The 27,428-nt window shown below is 36.9% G+C and overlaps 1 protein-coding gene across 4 annotated transcripts in view; it reads right to left on the minus strand.

Moving 5' to 3' along the window:
* SPG11 (SPG11 vesicle trafficking associated, spatacsin) overlaps positions 1–27,428 on the minus strand; it is a 38,246-nt gene that overhangs the window by 3,034 nt on the left and 7,784 nt on the right. Inside the window, exons 10-40 of one of the 4 annotated variants that reach the window (XR_008238391.1) lie at positions 26,216–26,394; positions 25,870–26,046; positions 25,325–25,396; positions 24,765–24,892; positions 23,912–24,090; positions 23,224–23,431; positions 22,494–22,697; positions 21,467–21,573; positions 20,524–20,669; positions 19,492–19,653; positions 18,662–18,728; positions 18,043–18,208; positions 16,680–16,885; positions 16,260–16,368; positions 15,586–15,745; positions 14,113–14,370; positions 13,688–13,888; positions 13,263–13,370; positions 11,996–12,155; positions 11,370–11,584; positions 10,270–11,014; positions 9,257–9,399; positions 7,597–7,795; positions 6,582–6,719; positions 4,754–4,887; positions 3,935–4,042; positions 3,170–3,338; positions 2,309–2,397; positions 1,641–1,796; positions 899–1,050; positions 259–502 (exon numbers count right to left, since the gene is read on the minus strand). Coding sequence is in view for 3 of the 4 variants with exons in the window: in XM_052809013.1 (XP_052664973.1) it covers positions 322–502; positions 899–1,050; positions 1,641–1,796; positions 2,309–2,397; positions 3,170–3,338; positions 3,935–4,042; positions 4,754–4,887; positions 6,582–6,719; positions 7,597–7,795; positions 9,257–9,399; positions 10,270–11,014; positions 11,370–11,584; positions 11,996–12,155; positions 13,263–13,370; positions 13,688–13,888; positions 14,113–14,370; positions 15,586–15,745; positions 16,260–16,368; positions 16,680–16,885; positions 18,043–18,208; positions 18,662–18,728; positions 19,492–19,653; positions 20,524–20,669; positions 21,467–21,573; positions 22,494–22,697; positions 23,224–23,431; positions 23,912–24,090; positions 24,765–24,892; positions 25,325–25,396; positions 25,870–26,046; positions 26,216–26,394 (5,426 nt within the window). In the remaining variant the exon portion in view is untranslated. Of the gene's footprint in view, positions 1–82; positions 503–898; positions 1,051–1,640; positions 1,797–2,308; positions 2,398–3,169; positions 3,339–3,934; positions 4,043–4,753; positions 4,888–6,581; positions 6,720–7,596; positions 7,908–9,256; positions 9,400–10,269; positions 11,015–11,369; positions 11,585–11,995; positions 12,156–13,262; positions 13,371–13,687; positions 13,889–14,112; positions 14,371–15,585; positions 15,746–16,259; positions 16,369–16,679; positions 16,886–18,042; positions 18,209–18,661; positions 18,729–19,491; positions 19,654–20,523; positions 20,670–21,466; positions 21,574–22,493; positions 22,698–23,223; positions 23,432–23,911; positions 24,091–24,764; positions 24,893–25,324; positions 25,397–25,869; positions 26,047–26,215; positions 26,395–27,428 lie in introns of those variants that run through there. The other 3 variants (XM_052809013.1, XM_052809014.1, XM_052809015.1) reach the window with 3 other exon arrangements.

Below are 27,428 nucleotides of genomic sequence, written 5' to 3' on the forward strand. Positions count from 1 at the left end.
CATCATCCACTCCCCTAATTTAAAGGACTGCTGGATCACTGTGGTTCATCATCAGCTGTACCAGTCTGAATTTGCTGGTTAGTCAAGTATTTTGTAAACAGTAAGATTTATTATACAAAACACAATTTTAGGTTAACACAGTCTTGGCTTTTTAAATATTTACAACCACCACCAGTTTTCTGGAGTAACTTTCACATAGCAGCATATCACTGTAAGCAGGTCATTGATAAAAATATCTGTTAAAGAATCAGTACTAACCATGCAAGAAGCTGTGGCCCTGGTACTTGTCAGAGCCAGTCTCTACTTCACAGAGGTTGGAGTCTAGTTTGATAACATATCATTAAGGCAACAGCCAGTCTGTGCATCCTTCAGAAGTGTATTTACCACATCGTAGAACTTGTTATCGTAAGCCAACCTGTAGTATGTGTAGATATCTTCACAGTAAACAAGCAATTTCTTCAGATTTTTCAGAGCAGCATCAGTAGGTGGGTGGTGTTTAACTCTGAAAATAATTGTACGTATAATTGAAATAGAAAGGCTTCACAGACAACGATTATCTTGCTATAGACCCATAAGAACTACATTTCTTAAAAAAAGATTGTGCTCAACATGTACATTTGATTATCTTGGTTGTTTATTTTCCTCTGATTAATTTTAAAAAAGATTTGATCTGACCAGCCCTAAGGCACCCTATTTATCCAGCTCAATAAAAATGGTAGATCCAGTGCTATTTCCACAATACACTTAAGAAACTGAACATAGATTTTGAGTCCCTTTATACTACACTTTATCACAGAAAAAGTTTTAACAGTACTAAGACTTGCATGCTATTAAACATGCAGTTGCTCCTATAAAGTAGCCTGTAGAAAAGTTCCATTTTGATCGTAGAACTACTTACTTCTTAGCAATCTCCTCAAATATGCTAGGCTTCAGTGGTCTTTGTTGTTTAAATTCTTCTAAGTAAGTGAAGTCTCCCTTGGTGATCACTTGTTGATACAGAACTTCGGCCCAATCTGGAACAAACTCGTAAGCCTCAGCCACAATAGCTGCCTGCAGAGAGAACACATGCTGGAATTACTGAGCAGGAAGAGTTTATTCTTGCACAGAAACATTCCTATACTTAGAATACTTAAAATATTCTAGGTCTTCTGTTTGGCCCATCTCTTGATGCTGTTCTTGAGAGCAGCTGTATTACAGAGAAATACAAGGCAAACAAAGCACTGCAAATAATTTTCCTTAACCCCTAAACAAGATGTCGGCGGGGGGCGTGGTTTGTTCTCTTTAAAAAGCCCTCTTCTTACTTAGTTCCAAATCTACAAAATTATGGATGCCAATGTAGACTAGATTTCAGGGCTCCAGTGTAGATTCACAGCAGCATGAGAGCCACTGGATAGCCAAGGTCCTGGCCGTATGATGGCAGCAAGCCAGCAAGGTCTGCTAAAAGCATCAGCCCACACCAGGACTGCGCTTAAATTTCCAAGCTTGGTCCGTCTGCAGCAATATGATGGGTTAATAGTCACAGGACTTGGTGGCCACGTGGAAGAGCTGAGCATTATGCTCACCAGAGCAGAGTGCTTAGGTACCTGCTGTTTAAAACAATCGTTTTTAGAAAAAATAACAGATGAGGAAGCCAAGCCTACCTGATAGAATCTAGGCAAGGACATGATGGTGTCCATCAGGTTCTGTCTGTTCAGACTGATCAGCATAGTGCTCTGACCAGTGTTGAGAAAATGCAGCTGGAGGGTTATCAGCTTTGTTAGCCGACTGCAGCGCAACGACTGGCGGACACAGGAGTCCTATTTAATAAATCAAAGACAAATGCAAGCTTCTGAAGCATGTTTCCAGAGGAGAGTAATAAATATTCCCGAGAGCAACAGTGAGTTCAGAGTTGTCTAGTATTTCATCTTTCAGATCACTGCAGTTGATCATTGATCATATTCCATTAGTTTTAAATGAAGCTGCACTCACCGCAAATACTTCCATCATAATCACACCAGTTTTTAAACACTCTTTATATTGTTCTATTCTTGCTAGTTAAGCTCATGGTCACTCTGCTAAAACTGGGGAACCTAATTGTAACCCTAGCTGTTAAAGCCTGAACAGTGTACTGCTCTCGGATACAGCAGTGTTACTGAGACTGCTGCGATACTGCTGAGCTGACAGAGCAGGAGATTCCTTTGCTCCTTGTCCACTGGGACAGGATTCTGCACACCCTCCCTAGAGCAGCTTGCTTTGTTCTCCCAGTTCAGCTCACTCCTTATGTGCTCCCAATGCTGTACAGAAGTCATATAATTCCACCTCATTTTACCTTAGAATAACTTTCTGCTGCATCAATGAAGAGAGTCAGAGCTTTCATCAGCAGTTTCTTTAAATTTGCAACATCCTGAAGAGACTCCTCTGAAATGGGGGAAAAAAAAAATGAGTAACCAATTATTTATAAAGGTGACAAAGTAAGTTCCAAAAATACCTCCTGGTACCAAGTCTGTCCCTGGTGGTGTTTCAGAAAGCAACAAAAGACTAAAAAAAAAAATTTGTATTACAAAAGTGCAAAGAAACAGTGATGCCTATTCAGTTAATGAGCCAACGCTATTGCTGGAACCTAGACTGAAGAATTGAAAAGAAATCCAAGTCATATATTTGTGGTAGATCTGAGCACTGACTAATACCAGATAAACCATTTGGCATAGCTTCTGTTCTAGTTGCTGTTACGGTACTGGCTAACTGCTCCACAGTGAGATCTCTGTGTGCTCCCCAGCATTCTCCCAGCTGTACAGAACTCGCCAAGTTTAGATGTTAGAAGTTACCTTGCACAAACATAAAAACCCCAACACTTTATATATATACTTTATAGAAAAACCACTGTGTTGCATCCAATTAAAGTGAAGAAAACATGCATGTGTCTTTACCTCCTCCCATGCATGGTACCACAGGAACACTACATTACGGTAAGAGCCAAAAATCTCAACTCTTCAAAAAATACCAGAGCAGCCAGATAAACTTTTAAGTACAAGAATACCCCAAGCCTGGCAAATAGGACCCTCCTTCCAGACAGTGGAACTTTGATGGATGTTACCAGGACAACACAGGCAATCAAAGCTACAGTTACCCGTAATGTCTTCCTTCTTAAACAAACTTGCTTGTATTTCTTGTTTTTGCAGTTTCCACTCACCCCATGGCTGCGATTCAATGAGTTTAAGCTGTATGCAAGCAGCAGCCTCATGATTCTCTCCAATTTCTCGACACATACTAAAGCAGAGGGCTATCATGTTGTGCTTTTCACTGTCCCCTGGGCGGCAACGCTTGATGTAATCCAGCAGAGCTGTCTTCAATGTCCCGCTCTGGTCAGATAAAGGAGTATCAGATTAAAATTTGATGAGCTTTTTTTTCATTCACATTTTGGTACCCACAAGCAAATCTGTTCTGCTACAATTTTCCAAAAAGTGATCATTCAACTTTTTGAGGTTTCTCCATACTATTTTAAAACATAATGGCAATATTATACTTGGGCTTAACTACATTATGTCACGTAAGAAAATCCAGCATCTATGCATTTATTTACATACAAATGTCCAAACTTACATTTGTTTATGACTTTATGTTACAAGAAGGCTATAAACATTTATGTTTTTTAAAAACACATGAAACATTAACTGGAAGTAAAACCAAAGCAGACATGAAAACTTTAAGTGATATTCCCAAGCTTGAACTTTCAATGCTGCTCTCATTGCAGCACTGAACTAATTAGAACAAACTTGTTAAACTAAAAACATAATAAAACCCAGAATTAATTTATTACTATGAAAGTTGACTAACACTTCCTACACTGCAGTAATTACAATCCCCAGATAATTCCACGTTGTTGTGTAAGTATCAGTTTCTGATGTACCCACACAATTCTCTGAAAGTTTTCTCCCCTTTATCCCCCTCTACCTACTGGGTCTAATTTCTTTCTCATGAGCACTTCAAAGTAGTGTTTCTCATGCAGCAGTTCAAATATGTAGGTCATTTCATTGTATCTGCCAATTCCAGTGAGAAGACGAACCTGTAGAAATAACAGTGTAAGTATGAAGCTCAAAGTAAGCAGAAAAATCCTCTCTCTCAAAGCAGTCAGTGCTGTGGTAGGGAGAAGGCTGCGTGAGGCCAGAGTGTTGTGCTAGCTGATACAGCTACGTGGCACAGTGAGTCGGATTAGGCAGGCTGATGTTCCCTTAGAGCCATGGAGGTTTTATTTTTAAACCAAGCTACTGCATCTTTTTTACTGTGAGATGAAAGGACATAATTTTACCAAACAAAATTTGCAGTGAACCTTTTAGCAATGACACCATTATACTGGGCATGTCTCAGACTCCCGGAGTCCTTTCAAGGCAGGACTTAAAGATGCATGACAGCCCAGTAATACAAATCACCCCACTTCACCAGTAGTTGAATTACTTTGACATTCCCATTCTGATTTACTACACTGTTGCAACCTCACCATTCCACTATCTCTACCTCTGTTTTTCCAGAGAAGTCTTCTAAGAGCTTCTGTGACATAAAAATCATCACCTGCACACATCAGACCAAACCCCCACTTTTAGCTTGTAGGGACAGGCAGGACAAGACCAGTCAGCCAGAGGTGGAAGACTGGACTCCATTCCATCACCCACCTACTCCCCCTGCACTGCTCATGAGCAAAGTTATTTGCTAATGTGTACATGGAACCCTTCATACAGCATCTGGATAAACAAACACATATGGCATCAAAGACACATACCACAAGTCCGTACTCTTCATTAGGTGCCAAATGTTCATCTGTGAGAAGCCGTGCTGCTTGGAGGACTCTAGTGATTCCTTCCATGTGGCAAGTCAAACTAAAGCAATTATGGGCCAAAATCAGCAGTTCTATAACTGAAGAATAAAACAACTCAGGTATTTCAGTTAATAAGCTGAGGAAGTTAATTATTATGCGTCTCTCCAGAAGTGATGCCATCTCTGCAGAGGATACACAACCCTTCCAGTTAAATTTGTAGCAGAATTGGATTAGAAAGTTGAGCTATTATGGTTCTGTCCTATGCAATTTTAAGAAGTAACAGTTTCTGTAACAGTATGCATTCAGTCTGGCTTCTCAGTCTGTGGGAAAGTCTGGGTTTTTTTGATCATTTTCTGAAACGTTATTTTATTCTGCACACAAAACTTCCAACCTCCTCCACCAAAAGCTGATTGACAAACATAATAATACATCAGCACTCCACTATGACCAGTCAGCTCCGCATTTGAAAAAGGAAGGCCACAAGTTTTGCATCTCGGTTTGAAAAATCATTCGTAAATTCTATACACTAAATAAATGAGTTAAAACAGCACATCTTAGCATATTCCATTTTCCGTGGAAGGCCCGATCTAATACGGTAAAGCAATCACGACACAGTGGAGTCCCAGACCTTACTCTCAGCACCATGCAATTCACTTCAGAAAAGTAGTAGTATTATACAAACTGGTACACAACATATTTAAAAATGCAGATTTTTAAAAGAACACAGTTAATGTCATAAACCTATAAAACATATTTTGAAACAAACCAATTACACCTCTACCTGTAAAAAGGTACTGTAGCAGAGACTCCATTCAAAGAGAGGTAGAGTCCTCCAGCACAATTTGGTAATTCCCAACATTGTTTCCTCGGAGTCTTTTCCTTACTTTAGTCAGCCATACATGAAAATACTAATATTCACCCTTACATTACTTAACCAGACAAAATAAGGGGTGAGTTAAGTTCTGACAACAGGACAAATGTGTTAGGGACATAAAGATTACACAGAACATGATATTTTAATTACTTATTTTCTCACAAAGGTTTTCCAGATTTACAGTGTTATAGCTGGATTCCAATGGAACAGTTTCAACATTAACTTCAGCCATGCTTTTGCTTCTACAGAACATGTTCTAGAAGATGCTCTTTCCTCACCACTCTGGACAAAATAGCATTGGAAGTTCTGCCCACATTAATATGAGACAACTCACACTAAAATCTTACCCTCATTCATTTTCCTCAGAGATGAGCTGCCCATAATAAATCTTTTTATAAAAACAGTCTAAACTAGCAGTTTGGCACTGCTGGTTAGCAGTGGCAAAATGGTAGCAAAGTATCGTGGCTATGTTTTGTAAACTTAGTGACACCACCTCCATGGTATGTAAAGCTGCAAAGTGTAAAATGGACGTTGGTAGCAAAAGATCCAGAAGGTTAGTTTAACAATGGATAAAGAAGGCAATTTCTAATTGTGATTAATATGAAGACAGTCACAATACCCTCCCTTCTGTAACATATAACTACAAAAGTTCAGGTAACTCACTGACTGCGCTTCCCAGCTGTTGGCACAAAAAAACCCCCCTGTACTTTGTTCGTAAAGTAAACTGCTGCCATACTGAAGCAACACGCTTATTTACTGTGCATTTACTTGGATCTATTAATTTAATATCAAATTTGAGATCAGTAAGAGATGCTTCCATCAGCATTGCTTTTATTCTTTGTGATGCGATTTTAAACCAAGTAACGCAATGTTTAGTAATGCACTAGTTACATCAAGTATTATTTGCCATTTACTTACTGCAAGACAGTTCCCCACGTGGTACAGAGGAAATTTTATCCAGTAACTTCATGCCAACCAATGTATGATCCTGGCACAGCTTAGCAAGCTGTAGGAATGCCTGACTTTCAGCTGCAGGGTTCAAAACCTGTTTCTGTCCTGTGTCCACACAGAAAGAGGGTTATGTCACAAGTGCGAATTGTTCAGGAGAGATTAGCTATGTTAACAGAAAAAAACCCCGAAGAAACCAATATAACTTCATCCAGACTGACTTAGGACTTGGAACTACAATTCTAAAGACAATTTTGATCTTACTGCTTAAATTTAAGAATCAGATATTACTTCTTTGCCAGTTCAATCCAATGAAATCCTACTGAACAACTGTATTGCTATTGTAATTACACCTGTAACTTCACAAATCCAGTAGGTTGCTGCTGCTGAGAAAAAGAACATTTTCCTCTTCCTTACACAACACCATTCTAACTCACCCCTTGCAGAGCACACTTGGACTCATAAATCTCCATCTGATGGCTCATTTGTTTCTCACAGAACTTTGTTGTTAAAGTTGTAGCAAAGTAGAAGTGACTCAAATAGAAAAGTCCCCCAGAAAGTTGTTTTGAGGAACATCCCTCATTTCACAAAGTAAAAAAAAAAAAAAGGGAAAAATCTTTTGGCTATGCTTTACACAAAGAAATGAACACAAGTCTTTCCAAGTCAGGTGATGTGGGGCTGCAAAGGTCATGATTAAAAAACCCAAACAACCCTTTTTTTAAAACCATTAATTTTACATACATAAAAAAGAAAACCTTAACTACTGCAACACCACACTGGACACAAAAATAACTAAAAATAAACATTTGTATAAAACCTTATATAAGGTATACAAGGTTTACAAACCTTATACAAGAACTGCCCAAACATTACTGACTATAATTAGCACTCAAGTATCCCTAGAGCAAGGACTGTTTTTCAGATACACAAATACCACACCTAGAAACCAAAACCGCTAAAATACAAGATCAAGCTTCTTTACTACCTTTCCCTTCTGAAGATGCCTGTAATTCCTGCATGATTTCTTCAGCCACTAGCTCTGCCACAGTTTCAGGCTGGAGACCCTGCGTGGTAATGAATGCCTGAGCTTTCCTGCATCTGTCTGGCTGATGGGACGACAGAATTGCTCGAAGCACTTCTTCAGGGTCGTGGGCTGACATTTCACTGTAGGAGCAGTTCAATTCCTAAGAAATACACATACACTTAAAGGATTCTACACAGCAAAAATTCCAGTCCAGAACATATACTGACCTGCAGTACATCTTCTTAATGATGAGCTGATGCAAGAGGGGAGTGCTGGAGAAGCAGACAAAACTGCTTCAAAAAATGCAAACATAATCTGTCCTTGTATCAGTTAACAGGGCCTTCATCTGTATATCTTCAGTATTAATGTTCTCCAGATCAGGATGGCATGTAAGTACTTTGTATTTGAAGTTTAATACTCACAGAGCTGTTGCCATGGACAGAGATACTTTCCTGAACCAAATATAAACCTTAACACTTAAAATACCTAGAAGAAAGACAGGAGTATTTCCTCCCAAACAAAGAATTGTGTTTTACTGCATTAAGTTTTACTTACGAGGTTCCTTTTCCTCTTCTCTACATACCACAAACTCTCAGCAAAAAGATATACTAGTTTTTACATTTGCTACATTTGGAAGAGGAGTTGGTGAGGCTCTGTACATACTCTGCTGTAACATATTACAACTTTACACATTCACAAATTAATAAAAAAATGTACATCATAAACACAATGATCAATTCTTAATTAAAAAATATGGACATCCAGCTTCAGGCAAGAAGTATATGGACAGTATAAAAGGGAACAAGCCAGTCATATGAATACTTTTTAGTAGCTCAAACCTAAAGTACTCACTCCGAATATTCGAGGCATGAAAAATTCTGTAGGAAAATCTAAGAACCTCTGTAATAAAGAAGATTCTAATATTTTCAGCACACACGCTGCTGTTTTTATTCAGAAAACACCTAATGCTACCTTCCAAAAATATGACATGGAAAGGGGTTCTGTACCCTGAAAGAAGTGTTCAGCAGCACCCTCTGGAAAAGAAGCAGAGGTGGGCTGCTGGCAATCATGAAGGTCAAAGAGCAGAGAGGCAGCAAAGGACAATCTGCTACTTCTCCTATCACTGTCTGGGTCAAACCACTTGGAACTTATTAGCCACTCCTCTGAGCAGCCTCTGGGTAAAGAGCTGACACTGTGTGGAGCCTGCAGAGCCCTTCTCTGCTAAAACTTCTAAGGCAGCTGCTATCTCTTTGTCTGCTTCTGGGTCGGTGTTGATTATGAAGGCATCCCACAACAAAGGCCTAAAGCAAAGTGCTAGATGAACAACATATGCTTTAAAGATTATAAAAAAGGCACATCAAAGAGACACAGGCTGAAATCTGGCTTAGTGGAGTCAGAGGTAGGGGCCTGGGGAGTCTGGGAGTTGAGTCATTTCAACACTTCATGCCTAGGAAGCATCTGGCCATTTTTCCACACAAAAGCTTGGTAATTTCACCCTCTGAAGCTTGTTTCAGGCACTTGATGGGTACTTTCACCACTCTTTATTCCTTCCTCCACAAACTTCCACAGCACAGCTTGATACAAACCACTTGTTTCTTCAATCATGTTACTAGACACATACCTTGGAAAGTTCATATAAACAGAGAACCTGTCTGCAGTAGTTTCTCCCATGGACACATTCATCTATGAGAGCCTTCAGACTGATAACAACTTGGTCATCTAGAGGTGGAGCCACAATGTGTGTCCAGTCTTCTAAGCTTGATGCTGGAAACAAAAATTACATATACATTCCTTTCTCATAAAGACAGGTAACACCAACAAGCCTTATACTTGGAGCAAGACTCCAGATATCTGTAGCAAATACATAATAGTTTCTCAGTCTTTGAAAACTGAACTCTTGATACCTGTGATTTTTTTAAAATTTTTTTTAAGTCTTAGGGTACAAACAATATGACAGAACACAAATGAGCCAAAATATCCACCATAATATCTCAGACGTAAAAATCCTAAGCATGAGAGAGCGTAAGAGTTCAGCAGTCTTTCTGATGGCTTAGACTTCATTTATTCTCTTCTATTAAGTGTTATACAAGTTAGTATTAGAAAGTATTGTTCCAGCCGACAGCTTTCTCATTCAGACTTCATAAATATGCACAGAGTACTTTATATATAAACATTATCAGCCTTAGCCTTGCTATTAATAAGAAACACTAAACCCTTTATAATAACAAAGAATTCAGACAAATATGTTAGTTAAAGCATTTCCTTGTTTCAGCTCCAGAAACACACTCAAGATTTACTAGAGTGTGTATTCCAAAAGCAGGAACATAGATGAAGTTCAGTGCTACTTTGCCAGAACAGAATTGTGAACTATAAAAAAATGAATGGTTAAGAGAATATAGAAACTGTATACAGAAACGCCCTCCCTGAAGCACATACAGGCAAGGTATATTACAAGGCTTCAAATCCCTTTCACCAGAGGATTTACAAAGCGAGGAGATAACCCACTGTCCTGAAAACCTTATTTCCTGCAGGAATTTTGGGGGAAATTAACACAGTAACAAAAGAGGAAGAATCCAGTGGAACTGCAACTATGGTATCACTTGTCAAGTGGCTGAATTGGTTAGTGTTACTTACTGCTTGGGACTCTGCTTTGCTGAGACGCACTGCTTTCAGATGTCTTCTCCCTTGTTACGAGGAGAGTCTGAATATCTGTGTGTAATTTGTCTAGCTCAGTCTCCCCTGAGGCCAGAGCTCTGCAATGCAATACCAGTGAAACATCTCTGTTGTAGAAATGGAAATACTGACAAACACGGCTGGCTTCACGCACACTTCCTTCGTCAAGAAGGCATCCGATCAGAAACTTGAGTGATTCCTCCTCCTCGTTAGTCAAGGTCCGTTGAGAATCTCTGAACAAAAGACCCTCTAGTTTTAAGTACTTTGATGCATTCAGAGCAGGTAGCTTTGAAAAAGAAAACTCCTTAGCTAAGTTATCAAAGGTAAGATCCCTGTTCGCTACAACACAGGAGGAAAATCTCGACTTGCCTGACCCCTCATCTGTGGATAACATTTGTTGTGCGATGCGACAAATCCAGATCTGCTTCTCTATTTCTTCTATTTTGTGCAGTGGTACCGAGTCGTCCTTGGCTAGCCAATGGCCAGCTAGGGTAAGCAACAAATGTCTCTCCATAATGCTGTTTATCTTCTCATGAGCTAAAGATTCAAATACTGTGTTTGCCTGATCAAAAAAAAAATCAGATGCAGCTCTGCTGGAGATTGAATTTTTCATGAAGTTCTCATTACATTTTTTCCAGAATTCGATTCTTGTCTGGTTTTGATGCCACTGTCCAATGTCTCTTAAATGATGTAGATCTCTTAGAACCTGCAAAATTCAGAGAGGTTTTTAATAAATATCTTTCCAAAAAAGAAAAATCACACTGGATGGCCAGCATACTGAAAAACTGAATTTAGATTGTCTCAATATGCAACAAATCCATCTATTTTTCTCAGCAAATAAAACTGATTGCATAGCCAGTAAAAACAGTAAAAGAATAAGGAAAGCTATACTGTCCTTTTCAGCTCAGCACTTACAGCCAACTTGTTTGGTGTACTCGTATTGAAAATAAAAATGACTTGAATAAAAATTTGTGTTTCAGGAAGGCTGAGAAGCAGCAGTCTCAACACTGTCAGTAATAGGAGTATTAAGAGGTGAATATCATTATCTAACTATACTGTACCTCTTGCGTAACTACGGTGTCCACAGGCAATTCAGCTAGTGCTGCTACCTCCCGAGCCAGTGAGAACATTCCTTTCTCTTGTAGCTGCTCCAGAATTGATCTGCACTCACTCTGAAATGTCTCCATATTGCGACTGGTTAGGATGGAGCGATTAATTGATATGAAGGAATCTTTCAGGGTCTCACTGAGCGCACAGAGTTTCTTCATGTAAGGACCTGTTTTAAAAGAGTATAAACAACTAAAGGCAGCTGGTTTTTAAATCTGAGGAAATTCTGCTACTTATTTCAGCATGCAACCCTGCCAGAGGGAGGCAGATTTTACACTCTAAAGCTTTCATGGGACTGAAAATAAGGTCTAAATCCATAACTAAAATACTTCTGCAGATAATCTGTGCACTCCTCATCAACACTTGCACATAATCATTCTGCCAAACAGAGTTACACACAGTTACATTTTCACCAACTGCAATTCACCATAAGGACCAAGTCTGGCTATATAAATTCTTATACAAAAATAAAACAGTATGAATACACTTAAAAGTAAACATTTTCAGTCACTCCAAAAACATTGCATGTGGTCTTTAGATTAAAGCAGTAATATCATCTAACAGAGGAAGCTGTATTTACCATTGAGTAGATTATCTGCTGCAGCAAACAGCTGTAAGAGCTTTCCTAATTCATATTCCGTTCTACATTGCTGCATCATCAATTCAAGAAGAAACAATGCTTGTGATTCCAACCATTGCACAGGTAATTCTGAAGCTGCTGCTTCATCTTCAGTTTTAAGCTGTGTAGATAAAGATTTTTAAATGTCGGGGTTTTTTCTGCAAATATATTCTGCATTTTGGTGGGAATCGCACTGGAAATGGAAGGTGTACCAGATCTACCTCCTTCTTTAAGAAACAATGAACTGTCATTTGCAAGGGGGCACTGATCCATTACTGATGTATGTTTGACTTTGATCTGGAAGTAGTAAATTTTATGGCAGGGTGACCACCAATTACTCCTGATAATCACGGAAGAGGTAAAAGATGCAAGAAGGATCAGAAATGGATAGATAAAATAAATTGCTAGATTAATGGCTCTTGTCATACTGCTGTATACTTTAGAAGCATATCCACTATCTGAGTGGTGCGCAGGGAAAGGAAACTGATCTAGTTATTCCATGACATGGAATGTTAATTCCCGAGATATTCAGGGAACTAGAAAATTGTGATGGAAAGGAAAGAACTGAAATAATTTGTGAAAAAGTCTGTGTGTGACAAACTAGGAATGCTGCATGAAAACACTTTGGTCCTCTTAAAACCAACTGCTAAATCAGTGTTTTAATGAAAGTGTGTAATTCAGTTGACTAAGTCATTGTCAAAGAAAAGTCTACGCAACTACCAAAACCAAAGCAATATCACAGACTTTCTGAGAAACTCTGAAACATATTAAAAAAAATTGTCTGTCTTAAATAGATATTCCCTGTAAGTCACTGGTTTATCAGCTCACTATTGACTTGCCCTGGTCAATATAGAATAGAGAATATCCCACACTTACTCACCACAAATAATTCAGTTTACCAACAGTGGTCCTACCTGAGTCAATGCCAACCTTCAAACTGTAAACTGCTCACACGAGGAGGATGACATTGTATTTCAATCTGCCCATATCAACTTAAACCAAAATGATTTAGAAAAATGCACTGCGGGTTTTGAATTGTCAAAAATATTTTTCCATCAAGTGCCAGCAATAAAAAGAATCTGCTGAAACCTACTGCTTCATAAATCAGCTCCTAGATCATTCTAAGCATACCCTTTTTCATTATTTTCATATATGACATGAGATGCCTATCACATTCTAATAAGGGAAGATCTAGGCAATGACATTTAGAGAAAATTAATTTGCTTACTTTTGTGAGACTTTCCTGAAACTTGTCCAGTTTGGTTTTAGCTTCATTGTATTTTTTACAGTTCGTACATAGTTCATACATCTCCAGTATATACAGTAAAGGGGAATCCTTTAAGACACAAAAATAGATTATAATTCTTCCCTAGAAGTACCTCAATAAATGTAGAATTTTCCTTCTTCAGTACCAGAACAATAAAGTTCTACTTTATTAAAACTGCATGCAAGGTTGATATATAATCTGCATATTTGTCATAATTGGAAGAATTTCCATTAAAAAATTTTCTTACTTGACTGGGATTTTCAGTGGATTACACCCAGGTTATCTAGGCCACAAAGAATAAGACAGAGGGGGAACCTATAGGACATCTCCTCTCCAAGATGACTTGAGATACACTCAAGTATACCACTAAAAAGACATTACCTTACCTTTAAAAAGAGCTGGAAGCCATTCAGAAGTGTTTTACTTTTTTGCTTTCTTAAAAAGACTTTCCAAATAACTGATAGATCATGAAGATCCCATTCATGATTTTCTGCTGAGCTTTGAATATGGCTTGTTGCTTCAGCTCTGGTAGTATCATCCACAGTAGTAATTATCCAAACACAGAGACAATGAATAATGTTCGCATCCTGTAAAATGACAAAAATTATTGTTTTATAACCACCAGAGACAAACATCACCTTATTATACATCACCTGGGGAAATGTGTCATACTATTCACAATTACTACAAAAACTGAGAAAAAAACCTCGATGAATGCAACTTACATATCTACCATTAACATAATTATGCACAACCATCACTTTTTTATTATTTATTCCTCAAAAAGATAAATAACTTCATCAATACTCACTTGGAAACATGCTGCTAAAACACTCAGAATGGGAGCATGCTCTCTCAATCCTTCAGTCAAAAGGTAACATGAAGGGTTTGAGTTCCCCTGACATTGAAAAAGGATTTGAAAGAGACTATCTGCATATTTGCTCTTGAACACACTGGCAGCACTCTTTTCAGGACTCTCTGCATCAGGACACAAAAATGGTAACTTCTCCAATGCCAGCATCAAGTGATCTTGTAAAATGGGAGTGAAATCTTGAAGGATAGAAATGACCTAGGAAAAGAGAACCCAAAGCATCTATACAGAGTGAGATCCAAAGAGAACAAGGGGGAAGAAGGACTGAACCATTAAATACACAGAAAAGACAAATAAAACATTCTTTAAATTTTATTTTTTAGAACATTTTTGGGCAACCTAGAGAGGAAAAAGTGTTCTGTAGGTGTGAATTATTCTAATAAAATATTGAAGCTCATCCTTTTACGTGAAGCTGAAATGCCTCTTGGAGACACTCATTTTTGGCACATCTCTCATATTACTACCAGCATATCATGAAAAGTATCTAGTTAGTTGCTGTTGTGTAATTACATATTTTTCTTTTCAAGACAGCAATGAAGAAATCCAAGCTAAAATCCTAGGCTGTCTAAGTATCATCTTACCTGGAATTCTCCAGTTAGCTTCCTCACATTACTTTTCCCAAATTGCTTTTAATTTTTCCATATTGGTAATATTTTCTTAATTTTTAAATTACATTTAAAACAAAAAATGGAAGATTTAGATTCTCAAAAGCTTAAGTATCTTTACACAAAAATCCATATAAGTTTTGAAAGGAAAGATGAGTGACTTTATTAAAACTTACATTGAACATATGGTAACTCTCAAATTAAAAAAACATTAACTAAATGATTTTAAAAACCAAATTAAACTTACAAACAGTATGAGTATGTCATAATTTTAACTAAATTTAAAATTAAGACTCTTCTTAGCAATTACTTTTGTATCCAATTCAGTTCAAAGAGACACTCAAATCACTCCTCTCTGAAAATTGTTTTCTCCACTACTGATTAATAACATCACATAAGATTTTTCAAACATGGAATTTTTTCCTAATCTTCTCCTTTAATAGTTAGCTTTAGTGCTTTTAGAGGCATAATATATCTGCTGAACAGTCAACTCCCTCTCGAGTCGATTTCCTTTGTCATGTGTCAGCTTTTCACATGCCAAGAGGCAGAGAAAAGCAGAAAAGTTGGGAAATCTGGCTGTAAGAGCAGGTCTAACATAACCAGAGGATATCGAGCGTCCTGAGACTTCTAACTCCCTGGAAAGCGATGAGGCTTCAATTTTATGTTGTCTCCACAATGTGACAGTCTCTTGTTAAAAGAATCTATTTTTTCCTTCCTTTTTTTTTTTTTTTTTTTTTTTTTAACATCACAGACAAAGAACATTTGTGATAAACTCTATCTTCTTTAAAATCATACACAGATAGCTTACCTCATCTGGCTGGTAGCTATACAGCTGGGTTTGGATGATGAACTGCAGCCAGTCGTTGGATTTGGCACATTCCTTTAGGTAAGATGTACTCAGTCTGATATTATGGAGTTTACAGAACTGCATTACCAAAGACCACTGCCTTCTCGAGTCACTAGATGTCCTGCATGGAATTTAAAGAGCTTCAGCTGTAATAAACTGGTATTTATACCAGATGTTAACAATGTGTAAACTCATCATGTGGCCTGCGATCCATTGCCTGCAAATGGCAACACCAGCACTTCCACTGACTTCACTACAGGTAAGGTCACATTCCACTGGGGAAGCTTCCATACTACACCCTGTGGATGTTCCCACCCACCAAGGCAGGTACATTGTCCTATCTTGACAATGTAGGCTTTGAAAAGAAGTCAACAATCTTCACTTCTAAGTGTGCTGCAAGAACTCTGTGCAACAGCGAGTCTCACATGCTGACTGCATTTCCTTATTCTTGGCAATATACATCTATTACCTCTATTATTTGAAATACCAAGACTATATTCTAAATTCAATTATATTCAGTTTACTGCAATAAAACACACATGGATCTCTTTAATATTATCTGAATACACAAATTGTAAAATTCAGTGCTCAATCTCAATTTGCCAGCATAATCCTGTAAATCATGTTTTACTCACTTCTTTATTCCTTGTTGCTCAACTGCATCCCAAAAGGCTTCTTCTAAGGAGATAAGAACTTCTGCTGCTGCTGCTTTTTCACCATCAGCCAATTTTGTTAACTTTTCAACTGTTTAAAAGAACGTATTACTATTTCTGAGATGCTATTTGGGATTAGAGTAAGGGTAATATTTTCAGAAGTACCAGAATCAACAAGCAGAACAAATCATATTAATGTAAATGTTTCAATAACTATGCCAAGTCTGGCAAAAATTAGTAAGAAGCAGGAATAAAAGAAGAGCAAAAATCTTAGCTCTTCAAAGGACTGGGTGCTTTTACTGCATTCCTGAGAAGTTAGGCACCATCTTTCAATCCATCCCTACTTCCCTTCCAAATAAATACATAGTACCCTATTTTAAAACAAGCAAAAGACACCCTTACCCAAAGATTCTCTTATTTGATTGTGCTGAGAATCTTCATTTCTAGTTCTGTAACTGAAAATTATGTTTGCAACTTTAATATCGACCCTGAGTTTGAGGCTGTCGAGACCGAGTAATTCTAGAAAACACACACAGGCTGCTCCTACTGAAGGTACACTGAAGGAAGAAAGAGCTAAAATATAGGCTTCATTTCCTGCTTGCTGAATCCTGAAACAAAAAGAACACCAATTAACACATACGATTTTTAACCAATTTTCAAACATGAATATTCCCCATGTTTACAAGTACCTACAAGGTTTACTAAACTCACAGACTTTATTAACATCAAAGATATGTAGAACCCAAAAGTTTCATATTTATAAAAAAGTGTAGATACAAGAATAAAGCCTCACACATGATAAACACAGAGTTTATAATTTAATAAACTTTAACAAAAAATAAAGCCTATGCATTTGATATTACAATTAATAAAAAACACCTGTCAGCAGTTTTAGTGCAAAAAGTCCCATTGCAGAAATTACAATCCAAGCACTGCAGCATCAAGAACCTGAAACTGATTTGCAGATTGCGTTAAGGGAAAACGTACCCTAAAGGGTTCTACAGTGGCTGGTTCATTGGCTATCTGAAATTTTTCCACAGTAGTAACTGGAAAAATGATGCATGCTTGACCACCTTTTAAACTATTAAGTACTTCAGTTTACGTTAACATATGTTTCCTTTTTGCCCAAATCTTAGCTGCTTACACAAGAGAAACTGATTTGTATAGAAATGATGAAAAGAAACAAATAGTGACTAATACACAAACAAGACATTCTAGAAACAAAGTGATTTGTTCTGATGTAACTCCTACTAATTTTGAGTATACTTAGTAGCAAATTTACTATATTCAAGCAAGATGTGTAATTTGACTGTATCCTTTTGAACACATGATTTTGAAGCTTCAGCCAGAAAATCTAATTCCTTCAATCTCCAGTACATTATTTGCCTTATTAATTTAACTAAAGAAGTGTCATCCTTAGGAAATGTCAAAGAAAAGGGGCATCTTTTTTCTGCACAGTGATCTAGAGGCTCAGGTCCCTAGAAGAAAACCCTACCCGTGTTTGATATGACCGGAACATTTTTCATTCCTTGCTTTCATTGTGCAGATTTTATTTAGGTAATTCAAAATAAAGCTCACCATCTTTTAGCTGATGTTTGATTTCTATCCTACTTGATGCTAGACTGAATAGACCCCTAGGACACCTAGTATTTCAAGTGATGCAATAGACCCCACTTGTTGGCTGTTGGGGAGGATTAATGTTACTCCATGTGCTAGATTATAACTTCAAAAGAACTATCCAACTGTCATGTTTGAGAAGACTTACAACTGTTCAGGGGATTTGCTCTTTACTAACTGCTGGACCAAAAATGTACCAAAAGCAAATGATGGACGTCCATGGTGCAAATAGTACAAAAAATCCAGTCGTTCCATTATAGCATACTTGTTCACCAGTTCAGGGGATGAAAAATGAGGAAAGTCACTTGATGCATCTAGAAAGAATATCATCATTATGAGCTGATGAACAGTTGAACTAAACACAGAAGTGGCTTTCAGCTACAAAACATGAGATGACAATCAAATACCTCTCCTCTTGTTCTAATTCAAATCTCAGCATGCCCAAACCCCACTAAAATTTCAATTCTCATTGTAAAATCAGAACTCTAGATCACTTCTTAGGCCCTCAACTAGCTTTTAAAAGAAAATACTGCTTTTCTATCTCATAATACATTTAGGAAAAAATCTGCCTGTGAAAAGCTTAATGGAAAAAGGCAACCTATCTAGGATTTAATTTCAAAACAAAATTTTACTAAATTACACTATTTTTTTGGTAAAAGAAATAGCCTTTTGAATAAGTTTATCTGCCAAATCATTCCACTGGTAGGTATTTTATCCTAGGTGCTCAGGCTAGAAAACCACATAATAAAACTTGAAAAGTAACGTACCTGATACAGCAAGAGTATTTGTTGACTGCCAGCCAAATAATTTAGTGGGATCAAAGGGCACTAATGACTGAAAGATTAGAAACAAAATATATTGAGACAGCTTAAGATTTTCACATCAGAACAGACTATAGAACATTTTAGGGAGCTATAGTAGCAGACAATCAGGAATGGCCTGTGCTGCTATCAAGCAGTGATGTATCTTGTGCAATTCTCTCTCAAAGGTACATATTTTTCTACTCTGTAGGATCAGAATGCAAACAAGTGCAAGGAAAGGCTTAGACTTTGGTCTAAGGAAATAGGGAAAGAACATGCTTAAGTATTTTGCTAAACTGTGATCTTAGCGAAGTTAATACTTTCCTAATAATGAATAATTTGTAGCATTTCTTCCAACGTTCAGTTTATCTCATACCACAGATCTGAAGTAAAAGGTATTTGCCCAGAAATGTGTCATGACATTCCATGAGACACTATTGTTTAATTCTAAATTTCAATTTCCCTTAGACAATTAAAAACATTTGAATTTTTGTAATACTAAACAACCTGCCCACTGAACACTACAAGAATATCACTTCTCTGACATTCCAGGACTGCTGAAGTTAAACACTGCAGATGTCTTTACATGTCTGGGGGAGCAGGGGGAAGCCAGACTCACAGTATTTAGATACCATTTTAAAAAACTGTTCATAATGAAGCTATAAACTTTAGCTCCAAATTAGGGATTCCAAGGAAACAACATATGGTCCTCACCCTCCAGGCTTTAGCTGAAAACAAGCTTCTCTCAGTTTACTTTTGTTCTGCCAAAAAGCACTACTGAGAAGCATTCTGTGTACCTGAACAAGATGGTAAAGAGAGATGTCAGGTGGCAAAATTCCATGAGAAGTACATGGGGGAAAGAGAGCAGCTTTGAGTTTGGGGTAAGGAGTCAATGCCATTTTTAAGAGCTGTGGATCAACTTTCTTTAGGGGTTTTTCCATATCTTCATTCTGAAGAACCTACATTACAAGGAAGCAAAATTATTTCATTAGGAAGAAGAAACTGCATTAAGACACTAACAAAACAATCTTTGAATGCACCAAACAAACTACCCTCATGGGAATCTGACATACGGTGACAACACCAAAAGTATAATTTTTTCCTGTAAAATCCTTTTAAATTATATTAGACATATCTTCAACTGCATCTGATGTTTTAGTTTACTGTGCTATGTATCAAAAAGCTATCAGTACTAATAAATTCTGTTCCAACATGTGGTTCACCAAGCATTTTTCTTCTCAAAGTATAATTGTTTATAATGTGCTTTTTGATCTCTATAGCACAATACAACTGATTAACACAATGTAACCCATAAGCTGAAGGTTTTGACATGTGTCCAGATTTTCAGCCTTTAAAAATAAAAATATGGAAGCTGAATAACACCTGTAGAGATCCAAGCAGAAGAGCAGTCCGCTTACCCATTGCTTCATTTACTTAAAAACTACAAATGACTACAAAAGGGGATGATTGTCTAACAAATACAGGCACACCATTTAAAAAGTTTATTGAAAATATTTTTCCAAACTAAAACTATTTGAGGAACACAAGTGCCTATAAACACTCTCAGCTGTAACTGTTATGAAGGAGTTAAATACTCCAACTCACAGCCACTGTGCCTTGCTATTTCTAAATCATGTAACCTCAAACTGCTCTACTCGCTTCATTTGGTCAAGTAACACTGAAACACGGAACACCGAAAACAGATTTTCACATGAGAAGAAATTTTATGATGGCATTAGCATATTTATTTTTATTAACGTTCCGTTGAGTTTTCAACACCATGTGAGAACTTCTCCAAAAGCCTATCAATAATTTGTTCCACACAGTACCTGATCAATACCTCCAGGTGCATACATTGTAGTAGCAAGTGCTAATAGTGTACGTCCTTCCAGTAGCATGCTACTCACGCTGGCTTGATTACTAGGAATCAAGATCTGAGCATTTGCTAGACTAGCTTGAAAAATCATCTTTGGATCTTAAAAGAAAAAAAAGTAAGATTTAATTTCATGCAAAAGCAATATTAAATCATTATATCATGCACTAAAATTGTTCTATGACTATGAAAAATGCTGAATTTTCTATTTTTTGTTGTTAATAGTGATTTTTCTAAATTTACTTATAAATACAGATAACCTGTTCTAAGTTTTACTAAGTTTTGCCTGATTTCAAACCAGTTTTACCTACACAGATTGATTTGGATTGAGTACCACAGTTCAGCATTGTATTGGTTCAATTCTTTATCCTATACTGATCACACTTTCTGAAAAAGCTTCACTTGGGCTTATTTTTATCATTTTTTTACATGTGACTCTACAAAAGATGAAATCTTTTTTAAAAAAGTGAAATGAATTAAGGGCACAAATTCTACTGATTTTCAATGACAATAACAAAAAAAAGAGCAAACACATAACCCAAGGGGCAGAGAAGTCAAAATGCACCACAAGAACTAGAGGAAGTTTTAATTTTAATAGTATATGCATTTTCTTATGAATTCTCGTTCTGTTCAACCTGTTGGGAATATAACAAAATTGGAGGTAATGATGATCATACACAAAAAAATTCTCACATGTGTACAGCCTCCAAATCTTCATGTACAGTTTAAGTAGGAATTATAATCCACATTTTAGAGATGAGGAACTGATACACATGTAAATGATCTGCCATGGTCAAAAAAAAGTTTGCAGCAGAGCAGAGAATTAAACCCAGCTGTGCCAAATACTCGCCTAGCAGCATAAATATCAGACCACCTCTTGAGCAAGGCCAGATTCCTACCTCGTGGATTACTGGCAACCCCTCGACACTGCACAAGGAATTCAAACCAGGGATGCGCTTCATGCAATTCCTTGTTATCCAAAATAGAGCAATTTGAAGGAGTTAAACTGGAAATAAGATGAGTAGCAGCACCGTGAAAATACAGTATTTGTAACCATCCTCTGTCCCAATATAACACTGCATTAAAAATTAAGAGCATCTGACTTGGTGTTACAGTGACTTATTTCATCCATTCTTATGAAAGAGTCAAACCACATCACCCTTCTCCACAAGATGTACAGGTTTAGCTGATATGGCATCTCTGACAGTTCCCTCCTTTAAGCACAGCGTGCTTGCTTCCATAAATCAAATAGTTTCCAGACCTGACAACCACAAACACTTTCCAAAGAAGGGACATGACTCACAGATACCACTCTGCATAGTCTACATATTTTATGCAAACTAAAATTGATTATACAAAAAAAAAAAAAAATTGTTGGCTTTTCTCTGCCCCACTTTTACCTTCTTAATAATTACACTGTTAGATTGGAGTTACAGCTAAGAAATTTTAATTGCAAAGTATTCATTAAGTGGGAGGTATTCATATAGTTCCAATACCTAATATTGCTTTCTCCTTCAAATCCCAACTAATCCTAATTTAGATGGAAATCAGCAATTTCCTTATTTGTGAACGTACTGAGAATGAACTCATACTTGTGCTCAAGTGAGAGCATTTCTGAAGAACAAGTTGTCTTGGCTCATTTAGTATAACGTTATAAGAAATACAATCTTAATTACAACTATAATTGTTTCCTTTGATCACTGACACACAAATTAATATTGACAAGACAACCTGAATAAAGCTTCAAAATACAGCATGAAACCTAAAACACTGCCCCACAGTTTTTCATTGTATGACACTGTTGTGACCCAAGTAGTCTTTCTCGCCAAACGGGAAGGGTTGAGGAAAACTGTTACTGCCAACTATTAAAATTGTATTTCATTATTTAAATCTGAATGACATTTGAGGGACGAAAAGCATTCATACCTGTAATAGTCTAAGTAAGTGTATAACAGATACTGCAAATTATGTTTTAAACAGTGAAGGACAAAACGAGCATGGAAGTCCAAACCACTTGCAGCATTGTATTTTGGAACAGGGTGAGGATTTTGCAGTACTCCTCCAAGGTAAGACAGTCTCTGGAGCAAAAGTTCAAAATCTTCCAACTCAGAACAGACAAAAATTCCATTTCTATCAGAAAAGAGAAAAAGCATACACATGGATTAGACAGTTATCTCTTTAACAAGTTCTGAAGGGTGTTTTCAGTTCACAATTGTAAAGCAGACCTTTCCTTCTAGGGGATCACTTCACTACTGAGGCAAACATGCCAAAATATGTTTGATAGTGTTCACACAATATTGTAGTTAATACAGTTCACTGCAGAGAACGAGGCATGAGGAGTGAAATGTTATGTGTTTAGAATTTTCTTCCTTGCATTAAAATGGGCATCAGGAATATAATCCCTATGAAAGATCGAAGGGCTGATAAGAGGATTTCTATTGCTCTCATGTTTCTTACTGTTTTCAGATAATGGAAAGTGCAAGTACAAGACTAAAATTAAATTTATTAATGGATTTGTGCTGTTTCAAAAAAGGGCACTAAATACAATATAAAAATTAATACATATCAAAGATTTTATTAACATGTACTTCTATAACTATCTGATTTTGGCTTCACATAAGATAGAAAGTTAGTATAATGCATTAAGGGCACATACCTAGCCAGCTTGTTTAATATATCATTTCTCATATAGCTACTACATAACATGTTCCGGTCAATAATGTCTGGAGTAAGAGAGGGCCAGTTAGCTTGTCCACACAAAGTCTGGTTGGGCCCAGATTCTTCAATCCATGAACAAATATTAAGCCAATCATGCTGGGCTGTCAAGTGCATCCAAAGAACCTCAGGATTACATGTCTTGAGTTCTGTGTTTCAAAAAGGCAAACTGATGAAACCAGCACAAACAAACACTACTTAGGAAAATACTGACATTTCTTTATACATGTACATATTCTTAATGAACAGTTGCAAATATGATGCTGAGATTAAGTATACTGTTACAGCTTGTTAGAGCTTTATGTTGGAAAAGCTAAATGTAATACTACAGTATCATAAGCTTTACAGAACATAGCAGTGTGACATTTACAACAAGTGGCCATGCATTAGACAAGTCACTTTCAGCTAGTTCCAAATTTCTCTCTACAGGAAAAACACAGATCCCTGCCAGAACAGAACAGGATGAAATCACATTGTTTACCCATTTTCACTGAAAAAAATAAGTGACCTACTGTGGTACCACAACTTCAGTTACATCAGTGCCACTCCTACACAATTGCAATATACTACGTCAAAGACAGACTTTTAATTCACAATTTCTTTTAAGTCCTTAGTACCAGAATACTTGCCTTGGCGTGGTTTTCTGGGGAGAAGAATCATTTCCTGAATAAGCTCATCCCACCACTGAGCCCAGTTAAACATCACTCTGACTCTCCTATTGTGAACCCAATGTCTATCACAATTCAATAACGAGTCTAGAACAGCTGTGTGTCTGGAAGAGTCTTGTTCCTTTCTCCAGTTCTTGAAACTGCAATGAAGTATTGCATTAGGACATTTTCTAGTACTCTCTTAAAAAACGATCTGACACATAGAAGATGATGAAAGGGTCAACACATTTTGCTAGTCCATTTTGAAGACAGTTCTGGAAGTGGTAGAGGGACTTACTTCAGCTAAAAGTTTGAGAATGCATATGAGAGCAATGGGCAAAGAATTACCTCATTTTTCCCATATAGCTGACATAGCAACTGATATGTATTGTAACATTTTTACAATTATTTAACTGTAAAATCATTTTCCTAGGTTACTTTAATTTGCTATATTATGGATATCATATATCAAAAATAGAGTAAACATTGCATCTGAACATGTTTCATTGGATTAGTAATTCTAATAATATAATTTGCTATTAAAAATACTTCATTTATGGTGATGATGACATGAACAGAAGACCTCTGTTATACTGACAATAGTACGTCATGACTTAGTCTGGAAAGAACATGACAGCAATTGTTACATTAATGAAAAAAGTAATCCGTTCCCACACTGACCTTTATTTTTGCAAATGAAGACCAGTGTGAAATTAATGAAATTACAGAAGACTATATTTGTTAGTGCAGTAAATAATACAGAATGTAGAAGCCAGCATATTTTAAATCCTATTAACGTTATTAATTAATAATTAAAACAGATAACCCACATTACCTGGAAAGAGATTGAATCTCTTTATTTTCTTGGAAGGATTCCGAATAAAAGCTTTCAACCTGATGCACAAAGTCTATCATTTTCTTCTCTTTTTCAGAAAAATAATTTTCTTCTTGCAAAACTTTCACCTTTAATTCAAATTAGAGTATTACCTCCAATTACAATTTTTATCTACTTTTAATATATTAAAGTTGTAAATGATCCTGCAAGTGTAAAGAGTTAACCAACTGTAGGAAAAAATGCTGGAAGCATTTAGGTCAATACACTTCAATTACAAGAGGGCCAGGACTTCATACTGTGTGAAAGCAGATGATAACTAGATCAGAGCCAGAACAAAGACATGACTTTTTAACCAATTTTTACTTTAACTGCAAATACAAAAGAACATAGGCATGTCAATGACTTGTCTCAGCAACTACATTGCAAGGATGCAGGGACAAAACCTGTTTGTTCCCACTCTGAAAGTGTGTCCAATACAATGCTTTCTCTCAGCATAAATACACATCAGACTTCAGACCTGAGAACATCAGCTAGACAAAAAAAGTCTTTTCTACACTTACCAACAAATCTCGTACATGTTTATCAACTGTGTAGAAACATATCTTATGCAATTCCTCCTTCACATCAAAGCCCTAACAAAAAAGAAGATACTCATTGTATGCAAACTGTACAAATGCAGCGGTACATTGACAGAGTAAATGCACCTGCTTTCTTTCCAAAGCACACAACCTTTTACAAACATGCTTGTGATATTCACTTCAACAGTTACTAAAGATGTCATAATAACCCAGTGATCTGTGTGATGTTTCCAGCACGTCTGGATATAAAATGTGTACCCTTTAATACCTGACTTACCAGAATCACCTTTACACTTTGCTGATCATGACATCAGTCAATACACATTTATAAACAGACTACCTCAGCATTCTGAAGGCATTAGTGATCAAAGCAGTTCTTTAAAACAAGTTAATTTTCACTGTAATACATGTATGTGGCAGAATCAATACATCCATAAGACACCTAAATGCTCCCCATACTCTTAGCATTCATTCATTTTGTTAGTCTTAAAGAAGTGTTAAGAACATGCTTACTGAACACCTCTCACCATATTTCTTAAAAGTTCTGAGGCCTCTCTGGTATTGTCCTTCAGAAGACGGTCATAGACTAGATTCAAACCTGTCTGAATAAATTCTTGAAGACTTTGAGCAGGATGCTGATGCGTTCGGAAGAAGGTCTGGGCTTCTGGCATTTTGTTGCTTAAGATGGCCTCAGCAATGACTTCCTAAAAGGGAAAAAAAAAAAAATGGAACAAACTTATTAATCTTCAGTGTTACTATATTTATAATCCCTATACTGATTTTTTCCCCCAATAGTTTAAAGACATTTCCATATTAATAACTTCCTTAAATGTATTTAGTAAGAATAGTAAAAAATGGATTACTCATTTTCACCTCTGGTGTCAGTTTTTCCCACATGTGGCTTTCTTCTAATGCAGGTAGGTCTTCATCAAGATCACTTCCTGTGTGTACCATATTTATTTGTGGTCGAGGATATTTTCTCAGAAATTTTCTAAGTTTAATAATGTAATCAGTTAAAATATCTGCACCCTTCTGCAGGTATTCATCAGGTTCTGTAAAGAGCATCCAAGATATCAGTTAAACAGAAATGAACAATACAGCATTTTTAATGCTTACCAATGTTGAATGCATTCTCCTGACTAATAAACAGAACACACCTCAGAGGAAAGAGCACATCAGCTCTGTATTGCAGTTTGACCTGTACAGGTACTGATACTGTCCACCACCATCAGCGTACTGTCAGGATACAGCCACAATCCTACCAGTGCTCCAGAGAGGTCCCCCTGTCCTCATTGATGTGTTTTCCCCTTCAGGGACAAGTAAATGAGAACTGAGATTTTTTTATTAATCCAACCAATTATTAGTCAGATAAGTCCCACTTAAAATGCAGGTACTTTTAAACATAACATTCATGTAGTAAGAAACAAAAACTACTAAAGATCATGTAGAAAAAAATTATTAAGAATAACAGTTAATGGTCTGCACCTTTTACTATCAAAGGAAATCAGTTCTGCTTTAACATGTATAGCCTGTTGGTCCACAGACTAAAAAGCATCACTGAGACAGCAATTCAGACCCAACAGCAGGACAGCACACTGTATGTTGGGACATGTCACACCACTCTCCATAGTTTTCTCTAGCAAAGCAAAATTGTCCTCTGGAATTCTGTCATTTTAATACTTCACTAGTATACCAGCTGTTACTCTATTCTTGTACCTTTGGGGCTGTAGTTCAAAGAGCAACATTTCAGCAACTGTGCCAGTGTAAGGAGACATGCACTCCCACATCCAGTCTACAACCCCATCAGACACTGCTTCTTGCTTCTGTGCTACCCCTTGGGTTATAATGGGATGTGTGACTGTGTTGCCACACAGTAAATCAGACTGGGAAGTGCTCCAGATAAAAAATAACCTGGTAGGCTATTTTTTCAGCTGTATCAGTTTCTTAAACTAGTCTATTCCATTCCGCAGCCACATAAATATTTGTGCCAGAATATTTCAAGTGGTAGCATTGAGAAAAGAACAAGCAGCTGAGGGCTCAACTCAAGCCATTTAACTGCATTACCATCAAGTATCCAGCAATAGCC

The sequence above is a fragment of the Harpia harpyja genome, chromosome 14 (assembly GCF_026419915.1).
Source record: "Harpia harpyja isolate bHarHar1 chromosome 14, bHarHar1 primary haplotype, whole genome shotgun sequence".
In the NCBI taxonomy this organism is placed as follows: domain Eukaryota; kingdom Metazoa; phylum Chordata; class Aves; order Accipitriformes; family Accipitridae; genus Harpia; species Harpia harpyja.